Source organism: Nothobranchius furzeri, chromosome 9 (genome assembly GCF_043380555.1).
Source record: "Nothobranchius furzeri strain GRZ-AD chromosome 9, NfurGRZ-RIMD1, whole genome shotgun sequence".
Classification (NCBI taxonomy): Eukaryota; Metazoa; Chordata; class Actinopteri; order Cyprinodontiformes; family Nothobranchiidae; genus Nothobranchius; species Nothobranchius furzeri.
Genome location: NC_091749.1, coordinates 41,954,295 through 41,975,463, shown reverse-complemented (window position 1 = coordinate 41,975,463; position 21,169 = coordinate 41,954,295). Strand labels below are relative to the sequence as shown.

Genomic DNA, 21,169 nt, shown 5'->3' with positions numbered 1-21,169 from the left:
TTGAAATTACTTTTAAAGGACACATTCAGTTACTGATGTGATGAACTTTATTGAAAAATCATCATAACCAAAATAACGCTATTTTTACTCATTTGGAAGCTATGATGCTTTAATGAGAATATTACACCTAAAGATCAGTGTTCCTTTGCTTTATCTCCTCCTGCTGAGGTCCTCTGACAAACATCTTAAATGAAATTATTGGGAGTCATTGGAAACGTCACGCCCACCATGCAGAGAAAACGTACATCCAATTACAGGTTATGAAAGCGGGAACTCATAAAAACCGGTTCAATATATCATCCTATTGTTTATGTGCTTAATTGCTGCTTTAATAATGGTTGCTGTTTACTGAGCAGTGGATCTACAAACGTGACGCATGTTATTTGTGACGCACGAGATGGGAGGTCATTCTCTTTTGAAACGCTGCAAAAAATATCAATCGATTTGTCTGGTCTGTAACAGCATTTCTTTACCAGCATAGATTAGGTTTGATTTCATTATTAAATCACTGCTTTGGTGTTTCTTTTCTTCTTAGATTTGTCTGAAGTGTGGCTTTGTCAAACTCTTAAAAAACATTGTTTTATTTATTTTTTATTGTTCTGAGATAAAAGTGATGTTTAGCTTGGCCTACTTTGTGTTTTTAAAATCAGCGCACTGTCACAAAATGACACTTCTTGCAGTGTTCTCCTCCTCCTCCTCCTCCTCCTCCCGTCCGTCTCCTCCCCCTGCTCTGTCACGAGGGGGGCGGGTCCTGTTATAGTGGGCTCTTTTACAGCTTTGGCAGGTGATGCTGTAGCTCACTCGGGGCTTGAAGAGCCTCCTCGCCTATCTGGTTTTACCTGGGGAGGTGACCTGGTTTCAGCATCGCGGCGCGTGCACAGCTCCAGGGCGCCGCGTGCATTTGGTCTCCATCCTCCTTGACCGGTACGTCCGCCCCGAGGCGCAGCCTCCCGCGGCAGATTCAGCACCAGCGGCCGTCCGGAGCGGAGCTGTCCACGCATTCAGCACTTTTTTTCCCACTTGAGGAGGGAGCTAGATAAGAGCCATTAGCTAGAAACTTCCTTCTGAGAGATTCAAGGCAGACCATTTCAGTATGGCGTCCAAATACTTTGGTCTTTTCGTGCTTGTTCAGCTTTTTGTTCTGGAAGTAGACAACCAGACATTTGCCTTCCCCACACCGACAGCCTCAACGGATGGTGAGTTCAAAAACTAGGACAGCTTTGCAAAGCAAAAATATGCAACACAAGCTTCTAAATAAAAATAAGTACATAAAGCTCTGCATTTATCCCAGGTTTTGTTTAGATTTTCCATAAAAAGTGGACATGTGTGTTAAGTTTGTTTGCTGATTTAAAGTAATTTAAAGCTGCAAACATTAAACATCAAGCAGTGAAATCCAACAGTTGAGCTCCTGCTCAGCAGCGACCTGATGGTGTGTTTAAAATGGTGCCTGGCGGCTTTAGGCCACTTGTGGTCTATTTTCGCCACAGTTTAATCTTTTGTTTGACAATCCGATTAAGCTCTGCCTCTGGTGATGTTCGGACAGAAGAGAAGCCTCAGATCACACAGATCTGAAAGATCTCCATTACAAAATCATAATTAAAAGTAACATAAAAGTATTTTATTGTTTGGACTTGTGACATTTGAAATCTGACTATCTTTTATTGACTGATTTAATGTTTATTCTATTACAGATAAAGCTGTGTACAACCGACAGTTGACAGAAGAGAGACCGCTGCAAGAGCAGGTGGGCATCCATGTCTTATAGCTGATTTTCTTTTCCAATATCCGGCCAAATGAGTTTTATTGTCTCGAGTCAAACAGCTGTCATATTAGCCTGAAAGTCATTAATAATCACAGCTTACATCCTGAGTGCAAATCATCTGATTGGTGTTTCTCATTTCCTCAGATTGCAGAGGCAGACAGCGTGAAGGCTGCAGTTCAGTCAGCCGGTAAGAGGAAACCTCGTGACGATCAATTGAAGGCTTTATTTCCGCCTGCTGTGCAGAATCAGGTTTCAGCGTTTTCCAGTAAAACGGGCCTCATCTGCAACTGAGGGACATCACAGAAGAGTCAGTTGCTCATCATCCACACATGAATGTGTTGTATTCTTTGTTTCCTCACAGAGAGCAAACAACCCGCCGCCTTCAAGGACGCAGAGTCAGAACAGGCCAGCGATGACTTTACCATGCTCAAGTCTCTGGCTGACGGCCAGAAATCAAAAGACTCCCGGGAGGTGCTGGTTAAGAAGGAGGATCATCACGTTCCTGATGAGGCCGATTCAACTAAGAGCCGACGTCTCGCTGATGACTACGACTCCACCAAAAATGGGATGGATTATGGCAAGTACCAGGGTATGCAGAGCCCAGTCCTTCAACAAGGACAGGCGTCATACTCTGAGCTTCTGTCTGTAGCTGGCAGGTCACCAGGTAGACATCCAAAGAACGAGTCTGCAGAGGAGACGCGTGTGTTTAATGGGGATAAGCACCAACAGATAGAAAGAGTCAAAGAGAGAACGCGTGAAACCAGGAGCGAAAGATTATCCTCTCTGTGTCTTACACCGGTGAAATAGGGACTACAGACATCATGGCTGACCTTCACGTCTCAGTCCAATAAGGAGAAATAATGTGGTCCTAATACAATACACAATTTTTATGTAAAATTTTGAGCCATCCCACATAATCTGAGGGCTACATCACTGCACGAGCTCTCGCACTATTGCATGAGATCACCAGTGTTACTTTAAAGATTGGACCAACAGGGCTATAAACCCATTCTCTTAACAGAAGATGGTGTTTGTTTAAATCTGTGGTAAACATCCCTGGACGTTTCATTTGGAACGACCAACGAGCGCTCATTTTGCTGCATGTAATTTGATCATCAGCGTGTTAGCTCGATCTGAGGCGAGGCGCGTCAGACTCAAAGCGCTGAGCGCTACATTTCCTCCATTTATGCAGTCACTCTGGCTATGATGACCCAAGGCTTTGTGCTACATCCCCATTTGGCAGGTGCAGTCAATATTTTGTCAAGGTAAAAATAGATTGAAGGACTTGATTTAATCTGCATCACAAGCAGGAAGAAACACTGGTTATCATTACTGTTTGGGCCTTGGAACGCAGCAGGAACTGTTATGCAAGTTTCAAGCTGTGTCACTCGTACATTTCTCACTGAGCACGAGGAGCGAGGTGTTATTTACTACTGGGAAATATTCTTTCACCTGCTCTGAAATAGAAATATCTAGCTTTAGCACTCACAGTCAATAAATCAAGATGAAGTATTTGAAATTGTAAAATAGAGCAATAAAGAAGAAACCATTTTCGTAACAAGTTTTAATTAGTGGCGATTGAGAAAACAGAATGTATTCTTAAAATATAGCATTTGGAAATATGTTTGTGGTTTCCTTACAGATGACACAGAAAGCTTCCGCCAGGTTGATGGTACTCCACTGACAGCCGAGGACATTGTTCAGAAAATTGCCAACAAAATATACGAGGAAGATGACAGAGGAGTGTTTGACAGGATCATCTCCAAGCTGCTCAAATTGGGGCTGGTGAGCTCATCGTCCTCCTATGAGAGTCATATTGAGTTTGCCCCAGCATGCGACGTGACATTTTCCCAACAGGACCTCTGTCTGTCTCTTTGCACCATCTCTCTTCCTGCTATGAGATGAAGAAGAGTGTAAATTTATTTTTCTTTTGTGCTGCGATTTTAGCTGTGAGTTTCTTTTTTTTGGCACTCGATGAATAGCTCAATGTTGCTATAAGTGCTTCCATAGATCAGTATGTGACACAAAGCTGTTCAAACACTACATGTTAAAATCACAAACATACAGCATTAGGCTCAGCATACAGCATGTTTGTGATTTAGAAATAATTAATACAAATCTGTTCTTTCGGATCTTCCGCAGATCACAGAAAATCAGGCGGATTCTCTGGAGTACCAGGTGGCCGAGGCACTCCAGGATCTCATCACAAAAAATGCCAAAAACAATGAAGTTGAGGACACAGAGAACATCGCTCAAGACACAGGAGGAGAGCAGGATGACCAGGGTGCAGACATGGTAAAAACCATCTTGGTGGATAAAGCACAGCTTTCTGGTTTCATTTCTGGACCACCGATCTTTGGGCCTTGAGCCAACTTTGTACATAATTAATCACATAGCAGTGATGTCATCTCTATGTGACTGCAGCAGAAGTGCAGGAAGGATCATGACACCATTGCTCTGATGATATAATTCTGCAGAAACCATTAGGCTCAAGCCACTAAATGCATTTGTTCTTTAAATTGGGAAGCATTCATGAAATATTACTTGTGACAGCCAACATTTTTTATTATCCTACATTTGGCTTTTAACTTTGGAAAGTAAATACTACATGATTACCCTTTAATGTCCACACCAAGAAATAAAATAATAATATATAAAGATCACAATTATATAAAGTGAGATGATAATATTGCAAATGTTGCATGGACTAAAACGAGCACCACCAAAGGGTAATAGCTCAGTGGCCTGGTGGTCCACCCTGAGACTGGGAGATCATGGGTTTAAATCCACAGTTGGGTCATACCAACGACTTTAAAAATGGGCCTACCCACTTAACGCTCAGCATTAAGGGGTTGGATTGGGGGGTTAAACCACTAAATAGTTCCCAGGTGCAGCCACTGCTGCAGCTTACCAGTCCCCCAGGGGATGAGTCAAATGTGAGAAGAAATTTCACCAGTGTGTGATGACTAATGGAACTTTATCTGTGAGTGTTTTTTTATGAACCATGATATTAACATGTGTTTTGAACTATCATTGCACTAGAAAATTCTTTAATATGGCAATCCAAGCTGAACACCTAAATGATGACTCCGGGCAACTCTTCTTGCTTTTCTCAGGAAGTGGGTTTGGGCTCGTCTTTTACCCCAAAATTCTCAGTTATTCACTAGTTCATTTTAAACAGATTTTTATTTATTTTTTTATTTTTTTTTTGCAGCCTCAAACTGAGCAATATAATGGATTAAGTCCCAAAACACTAACAATAGTATTACCACATGCAACGCTAATGGGTTTGTATGCAAGCAATAACAGCTCAGTCGACATTGGAGGGTAAAAGTACTACAATCCATGTGCAAATGTAATATTTCTAAAATACGATTTCTTTCAAAAACACCATCAGACAACTTCATTTAACTGTTTCATGTGAGTTGAGGCTGAATGATGCCAACAGAGCTGCTCTGTGCCTTTTACCTGTACTTTTGCTGCATTGGGATTGAGTGGTTGTAATGTTGGTCCAGAGCCAAAGATGAAAAAAACATTTTTACAGATTGTGTAAGGAGGCAAAAGATGGCTGCAATAAAACTAAAATCTCTGCTTTTTCCAGGACACGTGGGAGCCACGCAAGCGCAGCTACAATGAAGAGGAGGAGGAAGAAGAAGACAACGATGATGAGCAGATTGAGGATGATGTGGATAGAGATGCAGAGGAAGAGATGGAAGCAGCTGACAACACCTGGGACAAAGATACAGAGGAGGGCAATGAGGTGGGCCAGGGAGATGGGCTCCAGGACCTGCAGTACTTCCCAAACTTCTACCAGCTGCTCAGAAGCCTTAATTCAGGTAAAATAAACAAACAGAGGTTACTCATCGTACCACATTGTTCATCCAAAGAGAGTGAGTTTGAAGATCAAGAGCAAGCAAGTTTATTTTAAGAAACAATTGATCTTTTTCTGTCTGTTCTTGCTTCCTTACAAATCTGGGAAATGTGGACAAAACACACACACACACTCACACACACCATGTGGGAATGAATAATCCAGTCAGCATGACCTCCAAAGTCAAACTCCATGTGGTGACACCAACACCATGGAAACCAACTCCCATTGTCAGAGCCTGGGAAATGTTCTCTCTCCACTTGTTTTTCTTTCATTCTTTTTTGCAGAAAAAGATGCTCAGGAGAGAGAAACGCTGATCACCATCATGAAGACACTGATAGATTTTGTGAAGATGATGGTGAAGTATGGCACCATCACTCCAGAGGAGGGCGTCTCATATCTGGGTGAGACCCTGATGACTGGATGGATAATCTATAATGTCGTGTGTCTCTGTAGCGCCACAGATTCTTCTAGATTTTTCTTCTAAGTCTTCAAATTGGTACCTCTAGGTCTAGATGTGGAACAAATAAGTCTTATTTCTAGTTTTTGAGGTTGAAACTGAGAAGCTCCCATCATACATTTACACCATTCTGTTCTGCTTTAGTGAAAAGATCCTTTGAATGTGCGTTTATTTATTTATTTATTTATTTATTTATTTATTTATTTATTTATTTATTTATTTATTTGTTTGTACCCGAACCTTTCATGTGAACTTCTGTTTTGGATGAACTTGTTCTGCTACATTCAGAACAATCAGATTAAATGTCACCTTGATGATGTAATTCTTCAAACTAGGTGACTTTTCCACCTGTGGCTTCTCTTTTCAGAGTGCTTGGTTAGTTCATGTCCCTAGATTTTTATTTAAAGTGTATTTTTAGTAACTGTACCAGACTGACTCTAAAACGGGTTCACATATCAGTAAAAACAACTTACAAGTTGTCAGACAAAATCTAAATATTTTAAATCTTATGTTCACTCGTTTTTGAATACGACTTTTTTTTGTTTGTCTTTAAAGGTTTTGAGCTTCCTTGTTACACAAATGTCTTCCATGTTACAAAGTTTTCTACATGTTTTTTATATCACAAGGAATATTTCATGGTTGGACGATAATCTGCATCATGCACAAATGAGCATCTCTGCATCAGTGTGTTTAACATTTAGGTTTTTGTTCCATCTCAGCTGATCCAGTGTATTCCTGTTAAAACCAGGCGGTTAGTTTATGACTGGTTTTCACATCAGTAGCCAGTGGAAAGGTCAGACACTTGTAACAGGCAGCTCAGATGTCAACTCAATTATAGATCCAGAAAATCCCAGATCCATCCAGTACTCTCTGGATTATACAACTTTTTATAGAATTATTCTTTCGGATCATATCAGGTTTACTTCTTACTTTTTCATTATGTAATTTTGGTTGAGCTTCGAAATAAGAACAGCAGATGTTTTGATGAACATCTTGATGATCTATTTGGTCTAAATCGTCTAATCTGAGATTACAGTGTTCATGAACAACAAATTTTATTTATTCCCTCAATCAATGTGTGGTTGACTTAAAAAGCTTCTTTTTTTTTTGTTATTTGTAAGCGGTTATTCTGAGTTTAAAGAGACAAGATGTAGTTTTGACCATTAATCTCTGGAAATATCCAGTGAAATGTTGAAAATGACTAAAAATGACATCCAGATGTTGATCAATATTGGCGGCTTCGTAATATATAATCATAAAAATCAGGTCTAAAGTACAGAGGTCGTGGGTCTAAAGAATTTAAGGGGACACCATTTTAGACAAACTCATGGCTGAAGCTCTTCCAGGCAGATAAAACATTCATGTGCCTGAGCAAATGGAGTTAGTGGTAGAGCTGTGTTGCTTTTATACAATCCGAGGCAAGATGTCAAAATATCAGAAAAAAGACTCCAGATCCATCTGGTCCTGCTCGGCTGGGGGCCTGTGGGCTTTTTTGTGTCCTGAGTTCTGACTGCAAGGCATTCATTCCTATTAGAGACCATTGTAAATGTATTGACTGAAGGAGTAATTCACGATATAATATCATGCTGTTCCATTCACTTTGAAAACACAATTGGCCTTTTTATCAGCTAAAATACTTTTAGGGCTCTAGCATTAACATAGATCTATTCTATGAAGTCAAAAGTACACTGAGGGAGGTTAACCTTTTGTTTGTAGCCTGTAGAGAAGGAATAATCAATTCTCATTCAGATGGCTGTTAGCAGCAGCTGTCTGCATTTTTTATTTATTTATTTTTTTTATTATTATTTATTTTGCAGTGGACTGAATGTCCAGTGCTGCTGTTACAGAACCAGACATGTACCATTAAGAGTTTCCATAGCAACTCTTCTGGCTTCACATGTCGTGAGTAGATAATAGGAGGGAAACCCATCATCGCTATAGCAACGTGTTTACACCCCACTGGCTTGCTTCCCCCAGCTGATGGAAGATGATCCAGTGAGTCACCCGGGTTCACCACTGAGTCCACAGAGCTGTCACTCATCCCTAATCTGATAGTGGGCCATGGAGGCTGAGAGAGAGAGAGAGAGAGAGGGGGGGGAGAGAGAGAGAGAGAGAGAGAGAGAGAGAGAGAGAGAGAGAGAGAGGAATAGGAAAAAGCTGGGGAGGAAGATATTTTTAATGTGTGTGTGTGTGTGTGTGTGTGTGTGTGTGTGTGTGTGTGTGTGTGTGTGTGCGTGCGTGCGTGCGTGTGTGTGTGTGTGTGTGTGTGTGGGAAGAGAGGAAGGAAAAATACTAGGTGGATAAGGAAAGAGAGAGAGGACAAGGGAGAGTGGGATGGTTAGATAAGATATCAAGGAGAAATCAGACACAAAAAGAAGGCTCCAAAACAAGCTTTTATGTTTGATACAATCCTCTTCTGACAATAATCAGAATAGCAGCACTTAATCTGCTCTTACTGGAAGTTTCTAAAGCTAGATGCCAAACAACCTAGAAGTTGTTGCACATTGTTATAAATAGTCTTATAAAAAAATTGCTAATTTAGTAGGACAACACAAGGAAAAGGGTGTAACTGATTCAATAAACAGCTGAAGGGTTTTCTATTATGTGCCATTCCATAACATTCTGTAAAAGTATGCAGCTAATGTTTGTACAAACAAAATGTGTGTGTGTGTGTGTGTGTGTGTGTGTGTGTGTGTGTGTGTGTGTGTGTGTGTGTGTGTGTGTGTGTGTGTGTGTGTGTGTGTGTGTGTGTGTGTGTGTGTGTGTGTGTGTGTGTGTGTGTGTGTGTGTGTGTGTGTGTGTGTGCGTATGTGTGTGTGTGTGTCCTCTAAACATCTGAACCCCCCTTTTTAAATCCAGAGCGAACTGGTTGTCCCTGTTTGATCTCTTTGTGTCTCCCTCATCGACATAAAGGTCTCCCTGCTTTGCAATCCCTCTTTAAAAACTTGGTAATCTAATCCCATAACATCTGGACCTCATTTTGTGGATTACCCAACAAAAGCTACTAAGTCTTTGTCTGCGCTTTTGGGAAACTATCTTTTGCCTCTGACGTTAAAGCACACAGCAACACTGTGGTTTATCTGAATATCTGAATTTTACATCAATTCTTCCCATTAAGGCCATTTTAATGTGATTAAAATCCTGGAGATGATTATGGATACCACAAGGTCATGTTTATCATTACGGCCATCCTCCTCAACCTTCTTTTCATTGAACTGAATTAGATGGAGCCCTTTTCTCATGATAATAACCCTCTGACTCACACAGAAACAGAAAAGTGTCTTTCATTCATCCTCTGCAGAGGTGAACTGCTTCCCTCAGGCTGATGACATCCAAAGTAAATGTTTGTTCTGTTTCTTTCGTCTGCAGAGAACCTGGATGCTATGATAGCCATGCAGACAAAAAACAAGCTGGGCAAGTCCCTCGGACTCCCTGAAGTCGGCGGGCCTAACGGTAAAGTTTCCCTCTCAACATGTCAAACTAAAGTATCAAACAGTACCGTTGGTAAAGAAACAATTTCACATTTTTTAATTAGTCTGCACATTTGTGCCAGCACCCTTTCAGATAGTTCTAACAAGAAACATATTCATGCTTGTCTCAGGGAAAAACATGGATGAGGATGACAATACCAAGTCTGAGACAGCCAAGATGCAGAAGGAATACGAGAACCTGAGAGATTCGACCAAAGAGGAGCAGCCAACAGCCGAGAGCAGTCAGTCCTCCACCAACTCCTGATGATCTGCAGAAACATGACTATTTATCTTTGCTTTATATTGACCGATCATACAAGGTTTCCAATGTGCCAAAAGTATTTGTGCGTGTCTTTGTCTAGTTCATACGTTCACTGCACAAGTGAGTTCACATTTGGGTTGATCTGTTTAAAAAGCTCTGTGGTCACAAATAGCATTTTACTTCTACACTGTGCATAGAAATGGGTAACATGTCATAACATTGTTTGTTTTTATTAAATAGTTCTGTATTGCTGTAAAGTTATGGTCTTCTAATGCACTACCACTCGTGTTCAGAATTGTGTTTAGCTTTGCATCAGATAGGCTAACAAAACAGCCAGACAAAGACATGAGATAACTAGAGAACTGTGTCTTTCTGCATAGTCAGACAACGTCAGGCAACAACACCGTGTAACAACATTAAGTAACATCACCATTGTGTAAAAACATCACGTGACAACAGCTGTACAACAGATAAAGACTGCATTATGTGTTGACAGATTGTAACGAGAGAATAAGAACATTTGGACAAGTTTTAAAGACAAAATGACAACGTATTTTTGGCACATTTGGATTCTGATAAAATCAGCTCAAATGTTGGTGATCATCGTTGATTTTAACATTTTTACCCCATGAAAACTCAGCTGTTGTACATTTCATGACTCACTTTTATGTTTTTTCTTGTGCTTTAACGTTTTGTGCCTCATTAAATAAACGTACCATTCAAAAATAAACACAGCTAATTTTCATCACGTCATTTTAAAAAAGCTTTACAACTCTTTCAGTCCATATTACTCTTTAAATATTTTTATTTAAATTAGTTGTATCACACTGGGAACATTTTGTTTTTACGTTGCAAAGCTGAGAGCAAATAAACAACAGTCTTTAGCCCAAGCCAATCATAGTTAAGCCCCAGCTTGTCTCTGAACTAGGCCAGTCCAATAACACACAGCATGGCCCAGTCCCAGCCCTGCTGCACTGTGTGTATGCATCAATATAATACACACACACACACGATTGCACTTGCAGGAAAACAACAGGGAGAAATTTTTAATTAAATAATATTTATGGAAAAAATTTGCATTTTTCATTCTACATATTTAATCAGCGATCAGATCATTATGATGAACCAGTTTCTCAAATTTTTTAAATAAAATGTAGATTATTATTTATTCCTGTTCAGCATTATATTTTATTTAACCAGCTGCTGTGTTTCTCCTTTGTAAACCACCTTCTGTTTTACTCAAGAAAAAGCTAAAGTTTCATTTTCCTTCATGTGAATAATTGATAAATCTAAGACTGTGCTCTTTCTAGCTGATGAAATCAATGTTCTGCTGAGTGTTACAGTCTTTAAGAACACGTCTTAAAGAGCGTGTTTTATTTTAATGAGGAAGATTCTCGTGAGATCTTCTCAACAGTTTCTGTTTCTTTTAGCTCTAGACCAGCCCGGCAAGTCAGAGACGTATCTAGAGGCCATCAGGAAGAATATCGAGTGGCTGAAAAAACACAACAAAGATGATGGCAAAGATGGTGAGGCTTTTCTTTCGTTCTCTGTTTCCAGAAAAACCACAACAGCTGGTCCTGAATCAGTTTAAATCTGTGAAAATGTTTTTGCAGGTTGATCCTTATTCCCAGACTTCTCCAGTCTGCATACATTTTTATGTCTGATGTGGAGACTCTCATTGTTATTCTCAATTTGCATGTTAAAAGAACGCAGCACGCTTCATTTCAGACCTCATGATTATGGATTTCTCTAATGATGCCATCCTAATTGCTTGCCTGCTTCAAGACTCCTACCTACAGCTTGTGAAAAGATTTATTCTGATTATCACAGAAGCATAAAAGGCAGAGTTGGTGTTTTATTGCAATTTTAAAGCATTTTTAGAATGGTATATGATTTACTGTATTTGTGTACATTTAATTCTGCTTTTTATTCCTCACAAAGCTACAATCATATTTAACCCTCTGGAGGCAGGTGTTGCAGATTTGCAACGTTAAAACCTACCTACCTGGTTACTCCACATACGTATTTCATGAGCATTTTTTAACTCAGAAGTACCCCTGAAGGACTTAGTTGTTCGTTCTTTTATCAAAACTTGTTTTGAGCCTGAGAGGGTTAAACAGCAGCGTTAGACGTAGACTCCACCATTCTGCAGAATGGTGTTAGTTTCCCTCACAGCGCTGCACTCGTTTTAACTGGGGGAGCCCACTACAGCCGGGCTCTCTACAGCGCAAAATCAATGCCCAGTGGCGCTTAATTAAACAGAGGAGAACGAATGCTAATGAGTTCTCATCATTGAGGCCATCCATCCACCAGAGATGATCTCAGTAGGACATCTCGGCTCAGAAAACAAAACATTCCAACTCAGTGATTTTAACTAACCAGTAACATCCTCTGATCTGAAAAAAGCATGATTGAGGAGGTTTAAGACAGAATAATTACACATAAAATCAAAGTTTGGCCAATTCATTCACCTTAATATTGAAGAAAAATAAAACATAAACAGGAAAGCATAACAGCAAAAGTGAAAAAGATTGACACTGATGTCAGGGTTCCGAGGGGAGTAGAGGGATGCATCAGCAGGGATGTTTTGTTAGGAGCTCATCTCTAACCTTGCCCTAGATAGGACACTTCATTAACATTCAAGAGTATGAAACGGTTGCCCGGGACAACAGGGGGGTACCCTCCTGCCTGTCAGTGAACCGAAACAGACATAGTAGTAGAAGGAGAGACTGATGCAGTCAAAAGTAACCCAACATCCAATTTTCCCAGGGTCCAAGCCCATTACTGTCTAAAATAAAGCAGCATCAGGACCTTCTTGTGTTACATGATGTTCCTCTTTGAAGGCCTCGTCTTTGTTCTCTTTGAGAGACAACAAAAGGCTTCTCAGATGAAAACAAAGTCAAAGAAACAGAGTGGAACACAAACCATTTATTGTGTTTACTCTACCAGAAGCAGCCATTAGGACCATCTCAGCAGACTAGGAGTGTGTGTGTGTGTGTGTGTGTGTGTGTGTGTGTGTGTTAATGAGTTCTGATAAGCGTGTGTGTGTGTGTGTGTGTGTGTGTGTGTGTGTGTGTGTGTGTGTGTGTGTGTGTGTGTGTGTGTGTGTGCGAGTGTGTGTGTGTGTGTGTGTGTGTGTGTGTGTGTGTGTGTGTGTGTGTGTGTGTGTGTGTGTGTGTGTGTGTGTATGTACGCCCACGCACTGCAAAGATTAACCAGAGCAGCAGATGGACACAGAGGCAACATCCTGGTTTTGGCTCTTTGCCCTTTACAGTCCTGGCTGTGAGAAGAGGAGCGTCTCTAATCACGTTCTGTTAAAACTCTGGTTTCCAGCACAGCAGCTGTATTTCTAAGTGATGTGACACAAGTGGAGTGTTGGGAGGTTTCAGGGATGATCTTTTGGATGGCCTCAATCCTTTTTTTTTTTTTTACATTTCGGTGAGTTAAAGCATAAAGAGACTGCTGATGCTGTTTGATTTAAAACTGTTTATTTTTAGCTTTTGCTAAATCATGTTCAGTGTTTTCACTGTAAAAGTTATGTTATTACACAATTTTTACATCTTAGTGTCAGACAAACATCCTCTGACCTTAATCCTCTGGGAAGCTTGTCTGGGTGGTGCGTCTCAGAGGGGCAGGGCATCAAGAGTTTACCGTCTGATCTTTCCACTAACTTCTTTGACCTTGATGAACTTCATTTAAACGCCCGATTAAAACCTTTTACTCATCTTCCTGCGCCCTCCAGATTATGACCTGTCCAAGCTGAAGGATTTCATGGATCAGCAGGTGGAATCATATATCGAGAAGGGAATCATCGCCAAAGACGAAGGCGACACAATCAAGAGGATCTACGGCAGCCTGTAAGAGATCCGATTTTGGAACAAAGAACTGAGTTTGACGAGGTCTCCCTCCAAAACCTCGGCTGCTTTCAGTGATTTCAAACAGTATGATCATTAAATGCTGTGTATTTAAAACTGCTCTCACACACAATCTCAAAATGTCCCAAAACATAGGATTAGATATGACAACCAACAAAATAGATTATAAAAATGATCCCAACTGTTATTATTTACACCCTAAGATTACTGTTTACTAGAGTATTACGATGAGCTATCAGAAGTATAATTTCTCCAACGAGACTAGTAGGAGTAAAAGGTTTGGGAGTATGAAGGAGCTTTGCAATACCCTCCTTCATCCACTTGTAGTGCAAACACACACCAACCAAATGATACTAAGCCTAACATACTTATTTCAGTGCATATGTTTGACTTTAATGTAATCCTGCTTTTTAATTTTATCAAAATGAACGTTGTGGTGTTTTCATGTCTGTGCACCTTGTACGAGCCCTTTCTGTTGAGCTGTAATTCACCTGAGTCCCACTAGAGGACGATGTCTGACACACCTCTGCATGTCTCAAGATGAAGTATTTCTAATTGTAAATAATTGTGATTTTTGTTTTCCTAAGGTTCTAAACAGCTAATAAAACTTTGTCTTTTCTTTGTTTGCTATTGTGACTTTTTCCCCCAACGAAGAATCTATTATCAAGATCTCAGGTGGGCAAAACAAAGATCTGAATTAGGATAAAACACACGTGTTTGACTTAAATACACATTTATTTCCCTCGAATACAACAAAAAGTTAAAATCACAATAAAACAGCTGTTACAGACAGTTCTCCACACACATAAATAATGCATTCACACTCCAAAAATAGAGCTCTCTGCCCTCTGTTAAAAAAAAAAAAAAAAAAGCTTTTATGAGGCAAATGAGACACATTCAAAGGTTCGAGTCCGAGAGTCTGTCGCCTCTGTTTTGGGGATTTGAGCTCATTCATGGGTGAACACTGATGAGGAAGGCCTGAATATACCCTCCAGTGATCCTATTCTACAAGGAGCTTTAGAACATCAGAAGCGTTTAGCAGGTCGAGCTAATCCTTACTGGAATCGCTTAGCGCACCACGTTTGAGTGCAGCAGGTGTGTGTTCTGTACAGCAGCTTCACAGATGCACGCTGGGCAGGCACACGTCCTCAGACAGCTGGTAAAACTTTAAAAAACAAAGTGAACCGTAAAATACATCAAAACAGGTCAATAAATAAGAAGGCAAACATGACACTTGTTCAAAACTGGTAAACACAAAAAGATGGAAGAAACAAACAAGCATGAGGTTGATTTTGTGTAAATCCAGGCGATTGCTTCAGGTAAACGTGCTGTTCATCTAGATCTCCTGGTAAGCTGATTCAGGGGTCATGAAGTTCTCCTCTTTGCTCCTGTGAACGTGGAAACACAAAGGTATCAGGTCTACATGGAAGGTTAAAACTTTGTTTTACGGGTCCACACAGTGTGTGTGTGCGTGCGTGTATGTGTGGAAAAATAAATGAGGCTACCCAAACAGCACAGAGCTCTTCTGTCCATCCTGTACTGCTGTAGTGCTTTAGACATTAGTGATAAAACACACTTTGTTATATGTCACCATATTTATGTAGTTGTGGTTGTCATCCACAGGACAGGTAATCAGAAGTGAGGAACAGAAAATTAAATAATTATTTTAATGTTTAGAGCAGCAGAAACTCTGAGAGGCTGCCGGCGCATCAGTGTGGCCGCTACGTGTGTGTGTGTGTGTGGGGGGGGGGGGCTGAAGCAGGGAACAGTAAGATGCAAAAACTATCGTTGTTGAAAGAGATGTGTTTAACTTAGAAAATGTGGGCGCAATTTCACTTGTCAAAAACTCCAGGGAACCAACCAACTAGTCGAAGTCGACTCGATTTTCATTACTTGACGGTTGACTTTAAAAAAAATTAAGTCACGCAGCCCCTAGTTAAAATCAGATACTACGCTTGTCACTAGGCCACCATAGATAGGCCTAAAATTAGGACAATTTAGGATAAGTGTCCAAGAGATATTTTGATTGCTATTAAAACACTTCTTTTTCTACTTGATCAATCAGTCACATGACCCAAGCATGGACAGACAACGCTGCTGTAATGTCACAGTTGGGAGGAAGTGCGCTATTCGTGTTTTTATACATAGTTGATGCTTGGAAACACAATGAAAATGTAACTTAGAGGTGTGGTTTGCTCATTTAATCAATACATTTGCAGTGATCTTTAGTAGGAGGAATGGATGCCTTGAAAGTCGTACTCTGGGTACCAAAGCCCTGCTCTGCCTGTTTCAGGAACTAGAAGATTGTCAGATAAGAGGAGAGCTTCAGACAGCGGGATTTGGAACCTTACTTCCTGATATTTGGACATCTCACCTCTAATTGGCTAACAGAAACACGACTCTACCACTGACTCAGTTTAATCTGCAACATTCATGTTTTATCTCCACAAATAAAACAAGCCTGGAGGAGATCTGTCATGTGATGGAGTTGCTAATGCTAACAGTTAGCTTCTACTAGCCGAGATGTACCCTGCTAGCCTAGTGAACTTGACCAAACTCCTGCTTTGCAAAGAATGTTCCATCGGAACCTCCCCCTAGCAGCCTTCTGGCAGGCCAATCACAGCTCTCTATTGGGGTTTCAAACCGACAGAGTGCTGTGATTGGTCCATAGTTGTAGGCCAATTGCAACACTCTTATCAAGTTTGAGGGTCAATCACAGCACTCTATCAGCTTTGTGGGCCAGTCAAGGCGCTCTATTGGTTTGGTGGGCGGGATGATGCGACGGAACGAAACAAAATGGCGACAGCTTGTTTGAAAGTACTTTTACATAAATTTTGGACTATTTGCACTTGGGCTTTATTAGAATCAGGGACAGATAGATGCATTTAAGTTCTTTATTTAGAAAAAAAGATGTTTTGTCGCCTTCTTCAACTACACACTGCCACATTGACCGAGATGTCAACACATCGGTGAGTAAGTCACATTGTTTGTTGTCCAGTAGCATGCAGAGATCGTTACAACGGTAGAACCTGCCCCACGACCGAGAACCGTAGACGCCCAGACTAAATAATATATTTATTTAGTCTGGTTTTCCAGGCTAGTTCTCTGCAGCTCCCTGGACGATAAACCAACAGCCTTCCCTGTCGTGAGTCGAGATGGGTGAGTCCATGAACGCAAAGTGACAAAGTGATGTAGATCTGTCAGGTTTTTCTAATCCTAGATTTTCACCATCCATTTTCTATCAGAAGCTAATGCAGGAGACAGGTGTAAGAGACTGTTTTCATGTTCACCCTGCAAGAAAAACTCAGAGCAACAGATTATGATCAGGAATAATAATAATAAATGGTTTATCAGTGAACTACGCCTTTAAATCTGCATTACGTAAAAACAAATAACACCTAAATAAAAATGAAAAACATATTTCCTGTAAGTCCGACACATTTAGAGTTTGAGAGTCACAAAGAGAGAGATTGTGAAAAGCATGTTGAGACAAATCTTTTAACTGGCAGGCGGTCCGGTGTGAGGTCATGTCTCCCACCACTCTAAGGAAGCAGCACAGCTCCTACAGCGGGAACAACTTGGTCCTAAAATAACCAAATTAAACACTTTGAGGAGCCTGAAGTGGAAAGATGGTGTGTGTGTGTGTGTGTGTGTGTGTGGTGTGTGGTGTGTGGGTGTGTGGGTGTGTGGGTGTGCGTGTGCGTGTGCGTGTGCGTGCGTGCGTGCGTGTGTGTGTGTGTGTGTGTGTGTGTGTGTGTAGAAGTGTATGCTGCAGTGTGATTCAGGCCTAAATACAAAATAGCACCAACTGCAGCTTTATCTCTGTGAATGGACCCATACCAGAAGCCCATTACTACTTCACTGCTGAGCAGGCATGAGTGTGTTCGGTCTCAACACAAAACACACTCTCACAGCAAATCTAAATACCCGACTGTTGCATCATCACAGCCTAGTGTGACAGACTGGCTTCAGTCCTTCTGCTGGAAGGTTTCTACACACGGTTCCTCCTGAGTGGGACTCCCGACTAGAGGTTGACCGATTTTGTTTTTTCTATTATTAATGCCGATATGTTGGAGACATGGTCAACCGATGACCGATACGTACTGTCGATTTATATAGGCTGATTTCCCTGGACGATTTCTAGAAGTTTTCCACTCTATTTTCATGCTAAAATGTTACTAATAACATCAGTTGATGCACAAAATTTCTGAAGCTGAATCAGGTTTTGAACACTGAATTTAACTGTTAAATCTTAACTTTGTGCACTGCTCAGTGTTAAAGTCAGACACCTGAACAAAGTTCATTTTGAGTATTTATTATGCAGATGTTATTAGTGAACATAAAAATGCCCGAGGATGTGCCTGACTTATTAGCAGATGTACTAAATACAGTAATCTGCCCAATATATCCGTCTATCTAGCCCTTCTCCTGACAATCACCCACTCAGCTCAAAACCAAAGTCTGAGCCCTGTTTTCCACAAGCCAGGGGCTATCTGAGTAGACCTGTAGGTTGGTGAGCTGGGATCAGCAGCTGGGGCGACGGATGCACAGGAGTTAAGTGCTCGCCCCGTAATCGGAAGGTTGCAGGTTCAAGCCCCGCTCAGTCTGTCGCTGTCGTTGTGTCCTTGGGCAAGACACTTAACCCACGTTGCTTGCTGGTGGTGGTCGGAGGGACCGGTGGCGCCAGTGCTCAGCAGCCTCGCCTCTGTCAGTGCACCCCAGAGCAGCTGTGGCTACATCGTAGCTCATCACCATCAGTGTGTGAATGGGTGAATGACTGATTGTGTTGTAAAGCGCCTTGGGGGGTTCCAGGACTCTAGAAGGCGCTGTATCAAATACAGGCCATTTACCATTTACCATTTAGGCTAAAAAGCTATAAAGTGGCAAAACACAGAATCCATTCATGCATGGACTCCCCTTGATGTGCTCCTGTCCAAACTAAAGACTACAATCAGAGCTGGATTGTAGCATGAAGCTAGTTATTTGGCCTTCACCAGATTAAGAAAAAGTAATTTCCTGCTTATACTCTCCACAAAATAAAAGCCAGTCGTCACACCCATGGTAAACACAATCTGAGGAAGCTGAAAAAACACACATCGGATTTAGAAATAAAATGTGACACACACACACACACACACTTCAAATTCAGAAACTTTCTAGCGTTATGTGATGTGAAAGATGCAGCTGGTGGTTGTTTGTCACCTCACCTTACTTCCTCTTCTTTCAGCCGGCGCGCCGCCTGTTTTGACTGTTTAATTTGCAAGTCCAGTCTGTGTAGAAAGTCTTTGGCCGAAAGCTCCTCTGGCTGAGGCTGAATGGGTTTGGAGTCGTCGGAATGGGGAGGGGAAGAGGGCGGCGAGGGTCCCTCAATGTCATTCATCATGAGATGGGGCGTGCCCGTCTCTTGGCAGGCTGCTTCACCGTCCCCGTCAGGAGACTCCAGAGACAGTCCATTAAAAACAAAGCGCTTCTCCGACACCACAGGGATGTTCAAGCTGTTCTTCAGGAAGATGCAGTCGTTGCTGAAGAGCTTGTTGGCTCTTTTGATTTGCTCCATCTGGAAGATTGGTGCAACAACAAAGGGAAAGTTTTACAGGGATGTGAAAACGGTTTTGTTTGATTGTGGCGGTGGGTGATGAAGGAAATGAGGAAGTGCCATCAGAACAGGAAGCAGGTACAGGGTTTTTAGATGTAAAGAGGACACCATCTTGTTCCTTTTCAGTGCTGCAGAAAAGGTGGGACAAAAGGCTGCTGAGGTGTAATATGACAGTAATCAAATTACATATCCAGCTCACACACCATGGATCAGGAACCTCCTTTGCCACTAAAGACAATCAAACCCTAGAACTTGGATGCTTTAACACTTATTTATTAACCACAACCAGCATTCTGCTTTTGTGTGTCCTCTAATCTGCAGCAGCTTCTGGAGCTGAGAAACTGGGAGTAAAGTCAAGAACTAAAACCGTGTAAAACTCCTCACAGCTGCAAACATCTAAACTCTGATGGTCTTTGACATTTCTGTAAACAAAACTAAAAGTGTCCAGCTATGAGGACCGCAGTGTGGTGACGTGGTTGCGTTATTTTATCACTTAGGGTGATTTGTTACACTAACAGTTACGTAATTAGTGAAACATTAAAGTCCGAACTACCAGAGCTGCCTCACCGTGACGCCGTACTTCAGGGCGATCCCTTGCAGAGTATCGCTGTCTGTAACCCGATGCTCTATGTATTTCTCCCCCAGCGAGGCCGTCACGCTGGCTGTGCTTCCATACGAGCGGATCTTGGTTCGGGCCAAGCTCTGGGAAAGTTCGCTCTCTGACTCGGAACCGGACCTGGACCGTGGGAAGATGGGCTGGGCAAACCGTCCTCCTCCATCCCGCATCGGTAGGACTGGTGAGAACTCCGCCATCTTCGGCTGAATAAATAGAGCACCGTTAGTTACCTCCGCTGGCTTTGACGCTCCCGACGACTCGCTACATTAAAGCTAAACAGGTAGTTTAGGCCGCAGGGAGAGCTCCATCCCGGGTCACATCGGACACATCAGCCCTGGGGACAGGAGACATGTTTGGGGAGCACAACCTCACGCAGCCCGCTGCTGTCATAGCATAGAGCCGCTATGTTGACGTAAAAACGTAACGACGTACGCACGTTCACTCGTTGGTAGAGACAATTTCCGGTTACTCTTTCAAAATATTTTACAGGTCACAGAGAAAATGGGAATCCTGTAATAATAATTGCAGTGACAACAACAAATTAATATCTCAAGCGTAGCTTCATTAAATATAGACATTTTTACTAAAACAACAACAGCATTATTATTATTATTATTATTATTATTATTATTATTATTATTATTATTATTATTATGTTTATTTATTTAGCAGACGCTTTTATCCAAAGCGACTTACAATTTATAACCTATAGGGCATGTTGTGATCTGTGGGGGAAACCGGAGTACCCGGAGGAAACCCACGCATGCATGGGGAGAACACGCAACTCCACGCAGAAAGGCCGCAGCCGAGTTTCAAACCTGCAACCTTCGTGCTGCAAAGCACCAGTGCAAACAACTGCGCCACCATGCAGCCCATTATTATTATTATTATTAAACCTACAACCCTGTACTTAACGAGCTACCGCTTTATATATATACACACACACCAGACAAGACCCAATGTGTAGTAGGCTATGCAAAGAGTCCCCTGAGACAATCCACCACATACCTACAGGGTGCTGGCAGGGAAAGCATACCTGGAACGCCACGACCAAATGTGTGCAGGGTATGGACTGGAAGCCCCAAGGTCAAAGTGGGTAACACCCCCTAAGGTGGTTGAGAATGAGAGAGCCGAGCTCTTGTGGGACTTCCAGATCCAGACCGACAAAATGGTGGTGGCGAACCAATCGGACATTGTGGTGGTGGACAAACAACAGAGGACATCCCTTGTGGTTGATGTGGCAATACCAAGTGATGG

The 21,169-nt window shown here is 41.6% G+C and overlaps 2 protein-coding genes across 3 annotated transcripts; one reads left to right on the top strand and one right to left on the bottom strand.

Annotated features, from left to right (window-relative positions):
* The first annotated feature begins 870 nt into the window (after positions 1-870).
* Positions 871-14,319, top strand: scg3 (secretogranin III). 2 transcript variants are annotated; one of them, XM_015953909.3, is made up of 12 exons: positions 871-1,196; positions 1,692-1,744; positions 1,907-1,949; positions 2,124-2,339; positions 3,405-3,547; positions 3,905-4,057; positions 5,364-5,598; positions 5,921-6,037; positions 9,463-9,546; positions 9,695-9,805; positions 11,256-11,351; positions 13,568-14,319. In XM_015953909.3, exons 1-12 carry the CDS (start codon positions 1,094-1,096, stop codon positions 13,684-13,686), a joined length of 1,473 nt encoding a protein of 490 aa, XP_015809395.1. In that variant the 5' UTR covers positions 871-1,093; the 3' UTR covers positions 13,687-14,319. The 2 variants fall into 2 exon arrangements, with proteins under 2 accessions (XP_015809395.1, XP_015809394.1); XM_015953908.3 differs by having other exon boundaries at positions 2,124-2,351.
* A 488-nt stretch (positions 14,320-14,807) lies between these two features.
* Positions 14,808-20,310, bottom strand: lysmd2 (LysM, putative peptidoglycan-binding, domain containing 2). The gene is made up of 3 exons (XM_015953910.3): positions 19,864-20,310; positions 18,908-19,257; positions 14,808-15,088 (listed from the first exon to the last, which is right to left on the bottom strand). Exons 1-3 carry the CDS (start codon positions 20,107-20,109, stop codon positions 15,037-15,039), a joined length of 648 nt encoding a protein of 215 aa, XP_015809396.3. The 5' UTR covers positions 20,110-20,310; the 3' UTR covers positions 14,808-15,036.
* Between the last annotated feature and the right edge of the window lie 859 nt (positions 20,311-21,169).

Coding starts and splice junctions, on each gene's coding strand:
- scg3 (XM_015953908.3), top strand. CDS start 1,094: ATGGCGTCCAAATACTTTGGTCTTTTCGTGCTTGTTCAGCTTTTTGTT. Junction 1,745..1,906: donor AGAGACCGCTGCAAGAGCAG/GTGGGCATCCAT, acceptor TCATTTCCTCAG/ATTGCAGAGGCAGACAGCGT. Junction 6,038..9,462: donor GGAGGGCGTCTCATATCTGG/GTGAGACCCTGA, acceptor TTTCGTCTGCAG/AGAACCTGGATGCTATGATA.
- lysmd2 (XM_015953910.3), bottom strand. CDS start 20,109: ATGGCGGAGTTCTCACCAGTCCTACCGATGCGGGATGGAGGAGGACGG. Junction 19,258..19,863: donor CCCTGAAGTACGGCGTCACG/GTGAGGCAGCTC, acceptor CCAATCTTCCAG/ATGGAGCAAATCAAAAGAGC. Junction 15,089..18,907: donor CTGAAAGAAGAGGAAGTAAG/GTGAGGTGACAA, acceptor CCACGTTCACAG/GAGCAAAGAGGAGAACTTCA.